Source organism: Perissodus microlepis, chromosome 2 (assembly GCF_051167445.1).
Source record: "Perissodus microlepis isolate ML-2025 ecotype Zambia chromosome 2, ASM5116744v1, whole genome shotgun sequence".
Classification (NCBI taxonomy): domain Eukaryota; kingdom Metazoa; phylum Chordata; class Actinopteri; order Cichliformes; family Cichlidae; genus Perissodus; species Perissodus microlepis.
In genome coordinates, this window is record NC_140462.1 from 23,053,157 (window position 1) to 23,070,059 (window position 16,903).

Genomic DNA, 16,903 nt, shown 5'->3' on the forward strand with positions numbered 1-16,903 from the left:
AAATGAAACCAATGTGCTCATACACACTCCCAGAAATCACAGGATGATTTATTGTGTGATGCTGTGAAACAGTGACTCACTTTCAGATTCATTATCAAAAACATGCACGGTGAGGGAACCGGCCTACGTGCTTTATTTAAGATTCATCAAGCTCTAATTGACAAACCTCGTGTAAAAATTTATCAAAACATAATTAAAACCTTCATCTTGGGAGGTTTTCTGTGGTGCAGTCTGTCAGTAACACAGCACCATCTATGGATCAAGGTGATCGCTCAGCCTGCAGCATGAATTCAGTCCTTTTGTACTAGCTCAGTTTTCTCATATCTTAAAAATCATCTCTTCATCATGTGACTTTCCTGTTATTCAAAGCTGTGCGTCAATCATTCAGAGCGAGCTCCCTGCACTGAAACCGCATCACCAAAAGTAAAGGCAGCAGCAGTCCAATTAGGGCAATGTTTAACAATGTTTCCCAAATGATGTGACAGGCATAGAGTGAAAAACCCAAATCTCCTGTGAGTTTACGGCCAGACGTCTGCAATTGACTTAAATTGAATCAAGCCGGTCTGATGTGTTGTTCAAACTTCTCCAGCCTGACAATGCACGCTTCTTGGATGATAAATAGAGCTGCTAAAACATCTAATTTGTGAGGCTGCTGGCTCTGCAATTGAAAAGCAATCAATACGCCCATTAGCTCCACTGCCATTACTTTCCAAACATGTGAGCACTCTCCAAACGCCCTCAGAGCACAAAGTCATTGACGCAGATATTTGTAGACAACCATTTTCTTCCACACACCAGCATGTGGCTACAGGCAACTAGCAAACAGCACCCAGACCTACTGATGTCCAACGTATACGAGATTCTTTCTGTCTGTAATGCTGTAAAGCTCTCATGCATTTTTTTTCAATAACTGGGAAACGTTGGATGTTAATGCTGAGGAGTACTGTGATTCAGTAAATGAATGACTGAAACATTTTCATATCTGCACAGTTCTTTCCAGCAGACTGTACTATGAAGGATCATCGAGGTACCTTCAAATTGGACCTCAGGTTTTCAGTATTCAGTAACTGAAGGCGGTTCACTTTTTCCCTGAGGTACATTGCTATGGCAACGTTTGCTACAGGTCTAACCTGCTGCAAAGCAGATATGTTCCCAAACAGTTATCTGGAAAATAATGTCAGCAAGATCCCTCTGACTTCTCTGTGAAAAATAATCTGCTTATGTTGAACTTGTTTTGTAGTTCAAGCTTCACATTTCAAATGTATTTCAATAGATTAGGTTTGTCCTAACGTTAGGGTGAGACCCGCGCTGGCAACCTGCAAAACCACATACAAGAAGCATAAACCACTGCATTTTAACCCAAACCGTAATCTTTGCCTAAATCTAATCAAGTTGGATTTGTATCCCAAACTCAGGTATCACGAGTAAGGGCATAATTCCCCTGTAATTAAAATCAGTTTCAATGCATTTTATTTTAAATGACTAATTACATTTACCTGGATGGTCGTACACTAGTATAAGGCAGTAATAGATCAGGTTTTTACAGCAAAGAAATTTTAAGTATTGCACAACTACATGCATTTTATTTTTGTCTTGGTAATTTTGCAGAAAAACTAATAATATTATACTAAATTAGGCTTGACTCCATAATTAAATGGTCACAGAGGTCAGCAAATCTTAAAAATATTCATTTTTCCATTTAAGCTTGTCAGGAAGAGCATTGCCTGTCACATTTATATTGGTCAAACAAAAGAACAGTAGAATATTACACCCTGAAGAGTACAGAATATTCATGTTATTACGTGTTTTTAGTTACGCAGTACTTAAATTTACATACAGTATAATTACTTCTTTGTTTCTTGTAAAAACATGACTTATTACTCTCTTATTCTAGTGTACTGTCTTTAAGTATTTGTAGGTAAATATAATTACATTGTAATTTCAAATAAAAATACACTGAAATTCATTTTAATTACAGGGAAATTCAGTCAATGTTTACGTCCTGAAAGACAAATCAATAGATTGAGACTGTTTTACTAAAGCCTGCTTTTTTTACCTCCTTGTTCCTGACGATGGACTCTACCTGGTATTTAAACAGCTGCTGATTGGTACGTCTGCTTGCTGTGCTCAGTCATTACGTCATTCTTTGCAGGACTGTGTTAAAGTGGAATTCAGTCCTGTGTTGACAGTTTGCTATTGTATTGTGTTTGTTTAGACTAAAACACTCGGTGAGTCTCTCGTCATTAGAAGCAGATTATTAATCAGGCTGTTTGGTCTGTGTGGGCCTCCCTGTAATATAATTAAGACCAATGTTTGTGTATTTAAAGTTGTTGTGTGACTTGATAAACCTGCGTGAATGCCAGCATCCTAATGGAGCGATTCACTTTAGCCCTGTCTCATTAACGTGCAGGGTAAACAGCTAAATAGCTCTGCGTCTCTGCCCTCCCACCCCACCTCCTCGTCTTCCTCCCCCTCCTGCTCGCTCATGCCTTTTCACTCCCACAACTTCGTTTTATATATTTTTACAGTTATTTTAATGAGCGCATTGTCCTCATGCCCTCTATAGAAGCGATGTCCTGGGACGTTTTTTACGAGTACATTCTCAGTTTTATATGTGTTGCAGTTTTTCTTCCAGCTTAAGCCAAATGATCTCATTGGTCACCTTGGATATTCGCTCCTCCCACTCATGTGATGCTGTATAAGGTCACTTAGCAACAGCTGCTGGATCCCGCTCATCAATCATATGTGTCTGCTGATGTTTATGCGCTCTCATTTCGGCTGCGTGTCCATAATGCCAAATGTGGCTGCCTGTGCCTTGTTGCTGGAGCGCAGAGCATGCAGAGAATGAAAATAAATCTGGACGGAGAGAAGAAGATGACGCTGCCCGAGGACAGACGCTAATGTTGATGGAGAATCTGCTACACTGATGGTGTCGGTAATGACCACGGTCATTACGGGACACTCTGTTCATCTCCACGCGGCTGTGTCCTGACGATATGAATATGTATGATGGCGGTAGTTTGGAAAGCTGCAGACTAACTCCCCTAGTGGGTCTGTCCTGTCACCCAAAGGAAGTTACATTTGCTGTGGAGTCAGCCTCGAGCTCTGATGATGAAGCGACGCACCGTCTCTCGTGAAACACTTCAACTCCCTCATATCCCCCACCAAGAATATCATATAAGCTCTTGTCTTTCTGTTCTTGTTGTCATAGAAATAACATCAGTGTAATCGTTGCGCATCATATTTTGTTTCAAACACTCTGTCACATAGAAAACGAATGATAAATGATAATGTTAAAGAGTTGTTTTTTTATGTTTCTGTGGACAAAACATGATTTGTTGTCATGGCAGCACAGCACTTTTAAAGAAGCTGAAGCACAAACCAGTTTATGAGACTCAAATCAGCAACAAGAGCAACACAGGAGAGTCCTCCTGGCTGACTCATCACTACCACATCCTTCCTCAACTTTCAGCTGGTATACACGCCAGGATTCAGTGAGAAGATAGAGCTTCCAAAAAAGAGCCTGAACAAGCCATGTTTTGCTTGCTTTCGACATAGAGAAGCAGCATCTCTCCTTGAAGCACCTTCCATGTGGCTGATTTTCTTATAATGCTTATAACCATACCTTCTATCTACACATGTAGGCTGGAGGGTAATTCTTCATCCACTTTACAGGAGGACCCCACCTGCAGTTAACTAACTGGCCAAGAAATGAGATACTGTACACCCTGCACAGGTTTCCAGTCTATCACAGGGCTAACTTTCTACACCCAACTGCTTTTTCTATCTAACATTCATACACATTTGTGTCAGAGGCAATAAACTGCATGATGTGCATCTTACAGTAATGTTGGCAAACTTTGGATGCATCATTGTTAAATTAATTAGGCTAACTGTTAGGTTCAGCTAAACTTGAAATATCTGATATTATCCTTTCAAAGACTATCCCAGCTTTTGGATTGTTGGAGGAAATGAAAACTACAAAAAAGACAAACGAATAAAAGCTCAGTCTTTGTCCGAAAAGTGCAGCATGCCCACTCCACTGGTCTGACACGATGTCAAGTCTTTAATGGAGCATCTTGTCACGCAGCCACATCCCAGCTGCTGATAAACCTCTTCCAGCTGCCCACATCAGATCACAGACCTCATAAATAAATGAACAAAGTGATGCTGACTTATGCTGCCTGGAGACTTAGCTTAGCAAACAAGAGGCTCAGTATGTTAATGCCCTCTGTATAGATTACAGTGGGTACTAATTCATGTAGGAGGAGGTAATTTATTGGGTTTTCATAGAGGTCCCCACTGGGAGATAAATGCTGTCTGTCCGGCGCTCTGCAGAGACCTTTGCGAATTCATGAAGTGGAGGGTAAACATTGTTTTATGGACTCTGTGGGGAATGCTTTTAACATAAGGAAAGTATTGCACTTTGTTCACCCCGTGGAGAAACAATGCATGACTTAAACCATGACTGTGATATTTATTTTACTGCTTTACTGGTCCTATATACATTAAATGCAGCATTCATTTCTGATTTACATCAGCGAATGTTAAAAAAGCAGAGGCTAAAGGTCAGATTGCAGGGGGCAGACCACACACAGTCTGCCTGAACTTTGTGAGGGGAAAATGTTTGGATTGAATCGATTTCATTAGTACCCCACACTCTGACAGGGAAGGGTTCCTGGGTTAAAATGTCAGCAGATGTTTAGTTTTATCGTTTTGACTTTTCAGAGTCAAACTCATCTCTCAGCAGCTGCATTTCCAACTGTATTAAACACAGTGGTTAAAATAAAACACCATAAAGGCCTCCAAGAGGTTCCTGTTCACCAAACCAAGGCTAACAGCAAAACTGTGAGCACAAAACAACAGTAAGAAGAAGAAGTCATGTACCGTAGCAGCCCCAGATCATCAGTATGGGTTTATATGGACAGACACAGCTGAAGCCATTTTCACCCCAAACACTGGGGGAGAATTAGGACAGGACATTGCCTGTAGTTGCATTTTCTGTATGTATCATACAAAAGGAAATGGTCTGCAGCAGATTCTTGGAGGTAATCTTGTGTTTTTGTGGAGCTTGAATAGACAACACAGGAGAGTGATGGCGCTCTGTACCACCTGAGACCACGGAGCTGTCCTTGCATCAGAAAACCTACAGAAGTTCATACTGTTCAAGCTTCACACGCTGCATGTTTAGCCTCCCGGGCTGGGAGTCTAAACATGCAGCTGACTGGAGCATTTACATTGTTACACATAGTTTGTTACATAATGATGAGGAGTTCAGGGTTTCTGTGTACATTGAAAATGACTGATGATGATGCCAAATGGTGCAGTGCTTCAAAAACATATTTCATGGCCTAAATGAAGATTATTGGTAATTACCAAAATAATTTTTTCTGTAATGGTTAATCCATCAGTATGCACAAGATCTTCAATCAAAATTATGAATGATAAAATATATTTATTGTTGTTATCCATTCATGAGTTTACTAACTTACTGCTTTCGCAAAACACAATATTGTTTTACATTTTGATTAGGATGCCAAGTTAGAGTTCTTTATTTGTATTCATAAACAGATAAGTTTCAATGTACAATTTCTGACTTCTCAGTTCAGTGTCCCGGCTCAAATTCAGGAATAAAAATAAATAAATTTGCCAAATAAATAACAAAGATTTTGACAGATTTCTAAAATATTTATTTATTTTTAATGACAGTTAAATAAATAATAAAGTGGCATTCATGGCTAAAAACTATTTCTTTCAATAAAATGTGTGCTTTTAAAGCTGTGGAAAGGGTTTGAGTACATATGAGCGCTATAATTAAATATGTAGTTGATTATTTAGTATTTATTCTCATGGGGATTTTCACTCTATAGTCAGTGTTGGGAAGGTTACTTTTAAAATGTATTCCACTACAGATTACAGAATACATGCCCCAAAATGTATTTTGTAACGTATTCCGTTACGCTCTCACCCAGGAAACACACAGTCGCAGAGGGAGCGCACGTCACCCTGTAACCATGGCAACCGTAACGCTGCCGCCTGGAACAACAGAACATAGCTGTCAAACAAAACCCAAACAATCCTGACCTGCCACAATATGAAACAGGAAAATACAGCCGTGTAATCCATTTATTTCAACAAAGTAACTGTATTCTAAATACCACCTTTTTAAACGGTAACTGTAACGGAATACAGTTACTCATATTTTGTATTTTAAATACGTAACGGCGGTACATGTATTCCGTTACTCCCCAACACTGTCTATAGTATTGATAAAATTCTAATAAAATCTGCCGCTTTATGTAAGCTAATAGTATGGCATTAACATAATCTTAAACCTTTTAAAAAAATCTTAGTTTCAGGGCTTTAAAAGAAAAGAAAATAGACAACAAGATAACTTTTCAAGCTTTTTACAGATGCTCAAAATCGCTGCAGTACAATAAACATGCATCAGCAGAATTTCAGAGCTTACTGCTCTCGGTCTGAGGCTGGGCGGCACATTTGTCTTTAAGCTAATTGTTGCTGCAGACTGACATGAAAGCTGTGTGATTGCAGCCATGTGAGCCACTTTACTCAGTTAAAGGCTGAGAAAGAAAGTGAGAAATAGCCGTTCTGACTGTTCAGGATGCAAACAGCACTTTAAAACAAAAGCGTCTCTCCCTGCAGAATCGTTCTAGACCTTTCTCAGCTGGATTGTGCAGAGAGAATAAGGGAACTTGGTCTGCGACAAACAGACTCATTATGAGCAGAGTAGAAGTTTATTTATAGATTTGGATTACCGGCCCCTTGCTAAGGCGTTGATACTTTAATTAGCTTCATCAGTCATCGCGATAATGCCGAATTTGTCGCTTTCTTATTGCTCCCCTGCAAGTTGGATGGTTTTTGCTTTGCTTGTGTGACCTGCTTGCTACAGCACATGCTGAAGGAGCTCATCCTCCCAAACCTCCTGTTCTCGGCTGTTGTTACGGCAAGTCGCCATCACTCTCCATACTTGCACAATGCAGAGTCTGGTCGCTACAGAGAAAAAAGAACAGAAATAAAGTTTTATCTGTGCAATTACTGGGTGAGGACAGTAATTTAAGATTTAAGATTTAGATTGGTTATTTATGGTTATTTATACGCCTTTGTGTATGTATGTGTATATATATATATATATATATATATATATATATACACACATGTATGTGTGCATGTGTGTGTGTGTGTATTGTGTGGTTTACATATTGTTGATTACGTTGCTGTGCTTGAGAGTCACCATCTACCGGAACCAAATTCCTTGTATGTGTTTGTGCATTTACATGGCCAATAAACACGATTTTGATTCTGATTTGGGTTTTTTTTGGTTTTTTTATTTGGTTTTTTTATGCTGCCCAAGGTTTATTACTGTGCTTCAGACACTGCAGTGTTAGTATTACCAGTGGAAGTCAGCTATTTGATGTTTCCACATAAACACTACCACATATCACTGTTATCCAGATGGGAAAATAATATTTGTTGGAACTCTGGGTAACCCAAGAAGCCACGAAAGCACTTGAGCCAAAATAAAATGCAAAGCTCCAAAATCAGTCAGCACAATAAACACTATCATATTTCCAATTATCACGGCTGTCTCAACTTCAGTGCAACTTATATGTTGCTATATATTATTTTATAATTGCTATGATAATCAATTGTTGTGTGTTTTCTATCGGTTTACCCACTGAATCTTGTTTCTGCTATAGCAGCCTTGCTTTGCCCTCAGGGACCAATAAGATCTCATCCAATCGATGCAGTTCTACCCTGCCACCAGTTATATGACTGTTACCATCCAGATGTTGCCTGTAGTGAGTTAGTAATTGTCTGCAACACCAGATGTCCATCTGGGTGAGCCTGAAATTGCCTGATGAACTTCATTTAATGTATTGTTTAATGAAATGAGTAAAAATATAAAAAATAATATAAAATCAGATTTCAAACCAAAGAGTATATTTTGTTCTCTAAGCTGTTTTCTGTTTTTCATGCCAACATTAAGTATTTTATCACTTTTGTGATGCCCTCAACTCATTTTTTATTATTCAGAGTCATAAAACAGCCATAAAACAGTGGTTTTAGTACCACGCTGGAACACACATGAAACATTTAAATCATCCTGCGTGCATTTTCTTTCTTTCAGTAGCAGCTGTTTGCTAAGCACACGGAAGCATGTATTACTACACAACACTATGGACTCAAATTCTGATGTAGGAGCTTCATATTGGTACCTTAGTTGCATCTACTAAAAATCTTAGACAAGTTCAACTCTCAGTCACCTTGATGTCAAAGTCCAGCCTTAAATTAAGTTAAATTAAATTAATGTACCACCTGTTCAGCTGTTACTAAGAGGACAGTTGGCTGTAGAGACCTGTAATCCTTCTGTTTATTTCTGCTGATGACATGGGAGTGTGTGGGGACTGACTTCCTGCTGGCGCCCCCAGTGGACATTGTAGGAACTGCAGCTTAGGGACCTAATTTTAGGGCAACTGTAGGACTGATGGCAATGAATACAATATCATACTTAATTCACACACAGAGAATTATTTGAGAGTCCAATCTCCTCCTCACTCCTCACACAAAATATTAGGTAAGGTGCTATCTGCACACGCTAAACATCAAGTGTTTTAACAAAACAGAACACTATAAAAATGTTTAAAGGCAACAAAATTTTTGGATCATCATCAATAATGTATGTGCTTTCCACTACAGCAGCTTGATGTGGATATATTGCTGCTGTAGACATTAAATAAGAGCAGGATATCGACAGCAGACGATTCAGCACCTCCCTGAAACTCATAAACATAAATTTGCTGATGATGGTTCCCTACTGAGGTCAAGAGCACTCATAAATGACAGAGCAGTGGACAACATCAACCGAGGCTTTGACTCGGCTGAAGAAAGTGAGCATGCTTGAAGAAGCAGAAATCCTCAGTGACAAGGACATAATAAAAATAAATAAAAAAATAAAAGTAGTTTGTTTAATTTTTTCACCAACAGCTGAGCTTTTAGTAAATCTAGTGTTTGCTTTTGTTTACAGACAGAGAATGCAGTACAGTCACTTCCAAAAAGACAAAACCTGATTTATGAACCTTGATTTATATGTTTTAATCTTTGGTTCCCCTGATATTGGCTGTTTGGATTATTGTTTAATGTTACGTTCTATTAATTTTAGTATTTTTGTGATGTATTTGAGTTTCGTAATAATGTTACATGTTTGGATTCTGTCTTGACTTTATTATCCTTTCATCAGTGCGGCTTTGTATTACATTTGCTGTGAGTTTACTCATCCCTGTATGAGAGAGTTGTGCATGTATGTCGGCATGTACATGTCTCACCAAATGTATGAGAAGTGTTGGGAAGGTTACTTTTCAAATGTATTCCACTACAGATTACAGAATACATGCCCCAAAATGTATTTTGTAACGTACTCCGTTATGTTACTCAATGAGATTAACGTATTCTGAATACTTTGGATTACTTAATATATTATCATGCTGTTTACAACTACATGAAAGGGATTTATTACTATTACTGATGGTCCGCGGCTCCGAAGCATAATAAAGGGCCCTCTGGCTAATACGTCGGGTTCCGTGTCGGGCTCCGTGTCGGGCTCGTAGCCGAAAAATAGCTTTACTTTGTTGTCTGGGTCAACTTTGCTAGTGAGAGACAGAGAGAGGCGTTGAAAGGCTGCTCCAACGGAACTTATTGTTTCGGAGGAAAACACGAACACAGTGTACAGTCGAGTCTTAATAGCTTACTTACAACTGGGCTCGTCAGGCACTCTTCTTGGCTGCAGTGGTTATTATTATATTTACATGCTTCCAGCTCCCGTTTCTGCTCGATGACAGCTCATACTTTTCCTTTTTCTCCCTCCTCGCGCTCACAGACAGACACATAACGGGTATGGCAGTCCATTCTCCCTGCAGCACGGACTACACTGCCCATGAGGCTGCATTCTTTAGGGCTATGGCTGTAGCATTCTGCCTATTAGCTTAGCACAACAAGAACAAAAAGGTGCTCTCTCACCCAGGAAACACACAGTCGCATAGAGAACGCGCGTCACCCTGTAACCATGGCAACCGTAACGCTGCCGCCTGGAACAACAGAACATAGCTATCAAACAAAACCCAAACAGTCCTGACCCACCACAATATGAAACAGGAAAATACCGCCGTGTAATCCATTTATTTCAACAAAGTAACTGTATTCTAAATACCACTTTTTAAATGGTAACTGTAATGGAATACAGTTACTCATATTTTGTATTTTAAATATGTAACGGCGGTACATGTATTCCGTTACTCCCCAACACTGTGTATGAGACACGTATCTGGTGAGTAGGGTTGCCAACTCCCTGAAAAATAAATAAGGGACACCTCGTGGCCAGGGCCGGGTGACCCAATTGTCTTCACCCTTCCCTGTGTGGTGAATTTTTTTTAGCTCTTTTTTTGTGTGTGAAATTTTTTTTTTAACCATTTCACTTGAAGTTGATTTAAGTAGATGCATATTCTTTGTGATATGAACACATGGGAAACAAATGATCATTTATCCATTTATTTTTAACGCAAAATGACAACATTAACACAATAAAATAAGTCTCTTTCCTAAACGAAAGACTGGTACGCTTCACTTTTTGTGCAAAATGACAAAATTAACACAAAGAACTCTGTCCTGCTTAACTTAAAATTATATAAATTAATAGAAAACAATAGAAAGAAAAACATTCTTGTAACAGTGCACATTTAGTGCAATTAGAAAAGTGCAAAAAAAGTCTGTGGAACACCTGTAAACACAACATTTGTGCCTCAAAGGCCTTGACTGTAGCTGAAAGTTGAAGTAAAAAAACCCAACAAACTCATGAACTCAAAAGCTCAATGCTACATTATGTGGAAACAGACTACTTTTTCCATTTGTATTTTTTTTGAGCTCTTACTGCAGTTAGGAGTTGTTTGTCTTTCAGTACTGCAGAGTAAAACTCTGAGCAAGACATATCATAATTTAGACTGACAATGAGCTCACTTCTAATTAATTCAGTAGAACATTTGTTCCGCACATCAGTCCACTTATTCTTCATAAGAGAGAAAATCCTCTTCTCAAACCCAGTGGAAGATGGGATGCTGAGTACAAAGGATACAACAGCCTGCATATTGGGGAGGTCAGCTGCCTGAAGAATTTCCATCCACTTCTCTGCTGTTTCCTTGGACTGCCACTTTTCCTTCTCCTGATGTTCTTTGGTGAGGTGCTTCAGAAGGCTGGTTGCAGTGACACACTCTTCATAAAGCTCATCCATAGAGATGTTTAACCTGCCAATAGAGATGAGAAGTTGACCTAAATCCTAAGTGGTACATAGAACATTTACAGTGGTAAATAAATGGAAAAAATGTATTGTATATGTTTATAATGTTGTATAGCATTTAAACAATACAATAAGTATAGTTTATTTATTATGTATTTATCCATCCTTATATTAAGTATATGAACTCTTTGAATTTGTAAAATAGTGTATAAAAGATTGCATGCGTGTGTATATACACTCCAAACAAAGTTAATGATTATGGTTTTATTTATATATGTTATCTATCAATTGTATTTGTTTATTTTTAACCATCAATACTATTAAAACATGGTTTATCATTTCACTGGCAAATGTTTTCTTCTTACCTGCCAGCCAGGTGAAGCCGTTCAAAGATCTTCTCCATGTCATCAAAGGAAATCTTCCCAGATGCTAGAGAGAGGGGCTGCAGGTGGAAAAGCCAGTTTTCTTCTGAAAAGTCACACCACTTCCGGACATAACTGATGGCAGTGTCTAGGAAGGCTGTAAACTCCTGCCTGGCACCATCAGCATCAGATGGCGAGAGACGCTGGAGCTTTTGTCTTGTTAGGTACCCGTAGAATCCATCATCTCTTCTCTGAATAAGTCTTTTCAGGAAACACTCCATGATGGAATAGAGGTCAACAGACGTGGTTACATTCTTCTCCAGTTTTTTCACCACTTCTTCAAACAGACACATGACATTATTACAGAAGAGGAGGTAGACTTCCACAATGTCTGCCTCTCCCTCAACTCCAGCAGCATCTTCTGTCAACTTCAGCAATTCCTTCAGGCGCCTTGGACATTCCTCACCAATGCTGATGAGATATGACTTCAGCGGGTCCCAGTTCTGCAGCAGGCGGGTGATTGCAGGGTTGAGTGACAGCCATCTCGTCACAACATGGCGCAGGATATCATGGAATTCAACGTCACAAAATTCACAGAACTCTTTCAGGGACTCTCTCCTTTTGGCAGAGGTGGAAAAGAAGCTGTATATCTTCAGGACAATATTTTTCACATCAACTGAGAGCTTGTCCAGGGCTTTTTTCACAGTGTTATGAACAATATGTGCATGGCAGTTGCCACGAAGGATCTCACTGTTGTTGACTGAGTTGTGGATGCCATAATTTACATTTGCATTGTCAGCACTGAATGCAGAAACCTGATCTAAGGATAGCCCCACGTTTTCAAGAGAGCTTTGTATTATTTTTACTATTCCCTCTGCAGACTCATCTGGATTTTCAACAAAATCCAATATCTTGTTGACAACTCCAGCCTCTGGTGTAAAAAACTGCAAGGCCAAGGGAAACATCTTCCGATTTCCCTTATTTGAAGCATCAGTGTGAAGAGAGAATGGGAGTGGAGTTGCACCACTTTTCAATTTTTTGATCACCTCTTCTATTGCCTTTGGAGACAGGACATCTGTGACAACTGCTTCAGCTTTCGTCCTCCCACAGGACATCTTTTTGGCAATACTGGAGTCATTCAGTGTTCGTACAGTCAGTTTGAGTGCACAGTCACCCGAGTTATAACTTAAACCGTGCTTTACAGTGTGGTAGACATGGGTCACCTCTGCAGCAGCCACCTATAAAATAGAAATATATATATATTACAGTATATCTGTATAGTTTGTGTAGTTTATCAACTGACTTTAAAGTATAAATTACGCATGCAACTTGTAAGAAATGGGTATGGGTATATATATGTATGTTTTCAATATAATGTGTATTCTTTATATATATTCAATTCAGTAATACTTTATTAATCCCAGAGGGAAATTAGGTGTTGTTGCAGCTCAGACTAATCAAGTCTTCAAAGAGTTGTTGAAGACCACAATCACTGTGGGAAGGAAGGATCTCTGCCTTGCCTTGAAACTGAAGTCTCTTCTGTGTCAACTTATTCGGGCTTTGTGGCTTCAGTTGAGGTATTATTTCAGCTTTTCTAATGCTAATCAGCTGCTCCCGTTTGTAAACCCGCTTGTTCCCATGATTACGCATCATAACTCATCATCATTATTCATCTATGTATTACTTTTATGTATTAGTCATCTATTCGTTGTAATCATCTATCCTTGCAGTTGTTTATTACACAAAACAAATTATATTATCAAACTTCTGGCCACATAGCGCTGATATTCATTGCACATGCCCATATTAACCTTAACCAGAGGGTTTAAAAAAAACAACAACAATGTTTACATACCATATCTGCTTCTGCCGTGGCCTGGTGGACAACAAATTGGTCAAGGGTTCCTCTTTCTTTCACGCCCCTCATATTCATCATGTGCCCACCAGTAGAAGCATGCTGCTTAACGTCAGTCAGTCCACCATGGCAAATGGAAAAAGTGCGCCGGCACACAGTGCAGTGCGCTTTATACATGTTATCGCGCACTTTTCCCAGCCAGGTGTTTTCATTTTCCCATTCCTCCCTGTATTTTTGCAGCCTTTTTTTTTTTTCTTTCAAGGAGGGGAACAAGCACTGTTGGTCAAAGGTGTACTGTCGTCCCAGACTTGCGCCGCAGTGTCGGTGTTTGTCTCCCTGTTGGCCATGCTGGTCATCTGTTGTCTTGCGGTATCTTCTCCGCACGCGACCTTTCCTCGACCAATGAGATAAGCGGTAATCTGAATTGTTATACTCGTGCTAAGTGTGCTGTCAGCTCATTGGTCACAGAGCAGGAGAGGGGCTGGGAATTATGTTTTCAAACAAAGCGTTAAATCCATTAACATTTATAGACTTTTTGTGATTCTCCTTGTATTACGGGACAAAGTGCGTCCCTTATTAGCTCAATACGGGACGTGTACTTTTGTTTCTAAATACGGGACGATTCCGTATTTTAAGGGACGGTTGGCAACCCTACTGGTGAGACAGCGTTGAGGTGGCAGATAGGTTTAAGGTGGGGAGTGGGAAGCCCACTGAGGTTTCATGATTACCTGGGCTTACGCTGGAATGTGATCTGCACCCACTCTGTTTACTTTAATGGACAAATTGAATTTTCTACTTCTACGACTTCATCTAAGGTACAGCAGCCAGTTTATTTTTAGTGGGAACCACTGCGCATCCATTCTGGCTAGAACATGGGCAGAAATTATATTTCACTGGCTTCCATTCCTCGAGTGCACGGGACAGTTATCCAATCATATTAAAGCAGTCAGTGTGTCTGTGAGAGCGACCAAGAAAAGTCTTGCATCATAAAATCACCCTCATCATTTAGACAGAGCACCTCACCTCACCGCATGCTAAATTGCTCTTGACGGTTCAGTTACATAATTAACTTTCTGAAAGATTTCACCAGCACATGCAAATCCTAATGAGTCGGGACATTTTGTCCAGGTTTTGACTTTGAGTGAAGCAGGCTGCAGGTTCTCCCTTTACCTCTTGAGTAATAATAAAGGCTTTAATCTTTCTTAACGCGTAATTTATACTTTAAGGAACAAAGGGGACCTGGCGACAGCTGAGGACCGTTAAATCACCAAAACGAATGAGGGGACTGTAACCTCACTTCAGGCATCGTGAGACTACAGGGATTGTTTTGTGTTCATGTTAAGTTTCTTCTCTCATAGAAACTTTCCATACATGCCAAACATGCACCTTTACACCAACAGATCACCTGCAGGCTTCTGCTCTCATTATATTCACCATCTCGCTTCTTTCTGATTAGGCAACTGTGTGACAACACACGAAACACACAAACACGATATTGCCCAACCTTTCAACGTATGAAAGTACTTCTGCAAGGTTTTACAAATACAATAAGATAAAGAATGCATAAAGAATAAGCTACGGTCAGCAACAACACTGACTGAATTCAGCTGGAGACCTAAATCCACATAAATTAGTGAATACTGGAGTAGCAGCACAGGTCGACTAATACCCTGTACACAAAGAAAACTGCAGTTCACAACGTTATTGTGTGACTTATTTCTAAGTAGTTCTTCACGCTGTACTACCTCACCTTAATCCACACATGCCAAATCCCATTTTCTGGAGAGCTTTTGAAGTCCCTGACTCTATCCTCTTTGACTAACTTCTAACTACGGTGTGTTGGCATCACTGCTGGAGTGGTCCCCTGGTTTCAGTCATATCTTGCTGACTGGACACATTATATCACCTTAAGAGACGCATGTTCCTCTTCTGCCCCAGTAAAGCAAGATGTGCTGTGCTGGGACCCTTGCTTGGTCAAATCATCCGCCACCATTGGCTGAGCATCCACTGCTATGCTGATGATGCACGATTATATCTTCATATCTTCACATTAAATTTTGCACTCCCTTGTCAACTGCCTGGAAAGCATCAAAATCTGTAAACCAACTTTGTCAATATGAAGAACATTCAAACTGAACTCTTGATTGTGGCTCCCAGGTCATTGTCATTGATTCCAAAAGTAGCCATTCCTTTCCTTAACGTGACTTGATGCTTCATCGTACTATATCCGGAAGTCTGCCACCTGGGTGTCGTTTAGGATTCCACGCTCTCATTTACATCAAATATCAAATCCATCTCTAAATCTGCATAATTTCTGCTGCCCCAAGGCTATATCCAGGCCTTTGCTCTCAGACTCAGCAGCTGAAACCCTCATTTGTATATTCATAATCTCCTGCCTGGACTCCACCGATGGTGTTCTATTTGTTCTACCTAACAAAGCTCTGGACAGGTCCCATATTTCCTTTACATTCCTTCATGCTCTTGCTCCACGGCATCAGATCTTCCCCTTCGCTACACTGCATCTCTGACTCATGTTCCTCAGTTAAAGGCCCAATTTTCATCCCTCACAACAGAAGAACATGTCCCCCTCTGAGATTTGCAATGCCCCATCTCTGGACATTTAAAAAAAAAAAAAGCAGATGAAAGATGTCATCTACTGACTGAAGATTTTTGCCTTTGAGTCTTTTTTTGTGTGTATAAATCAAGCTTTTGTTCTTTGAAACTTGCTCTAAATCTAAGTTATTAAACTTATTGTTTTTATTGTTTATTGTTCTTTGTCACCCATTGCTTCATGTCCACTTATTACATGAAGTGGCAAGCTCCTGAGAACAGATGGCTGATAATTATAACAACTGACTGATGGTTGAATGATTTGGCTGATATGGAGATGAGATGAGAAGGAATGAGATGCACCTTATGAGGACTGAAAACTAAAATATTGTTTGTGCATTCCTTGGGTTTTACAGACTGGTGTCTTACAGACACTCGGACGGTCTAACCTCATTCCCGTGTGACACGGTTGTGAGTGCATGCCATTTTCTTTATAGCATTGCCTCGTGTCTAGAGGTGAATGAGCATGACATAGTAAAGCTCCGAGTGTAACAGAGAAGGTGTGTGGATCAACACATAGATGACAAAACTTCATTTCCAATAACAGCAAAAGCAGTGCCCTGTGCCACTTTCACACTCTGACAGTGCACTCTCCACCACATGGATGCATTTTACAAATGCTCTGTACATGACAAAATATACATCTTTGACCTCCAGCTGAGCTGAAGTAAATCAGCAAAGTCTCCAAACTTCTGTGAAGCCTTCTTCACTGCTATGTAAAAACTCATGATTCATGACTGGGTGGCAGGGCCTGATGAAAGCCTTCACCCA

General features: G+C 39.8%; 1 protein-coding gene across 1 annotated transcript; it reads right to left on the bottom strand.

Annotated features, from left to right (window-relative positions):
• Positions 1 to 10,296: 10,296 nt before the first annotated feature.
• On the bottom strand, positions 10,297 to 16,128 carry LOC146392758 (uncharacterized). The gene is made up of 2 exons (XM_084952880.1): positions 11,671 to 16,128; positions 10,297 to 11,312 (listed from the first exon to the last, which is right to left on the bottom strand). Exons 1-2 carry the CDS (start codon positions 12,780 to 12,782, stop codon positions 10,907 to 10,909), a joined length of 1,518 nt encoding a protein of 505 aa, XP_084809006.1. The 5' UTR covers positions 12,783 to 16,128; the 3' UTR covers positions 10,297 to 10,906.
• Positions 16,129 to 16,903: the final 775 nt, after the last annotated feature.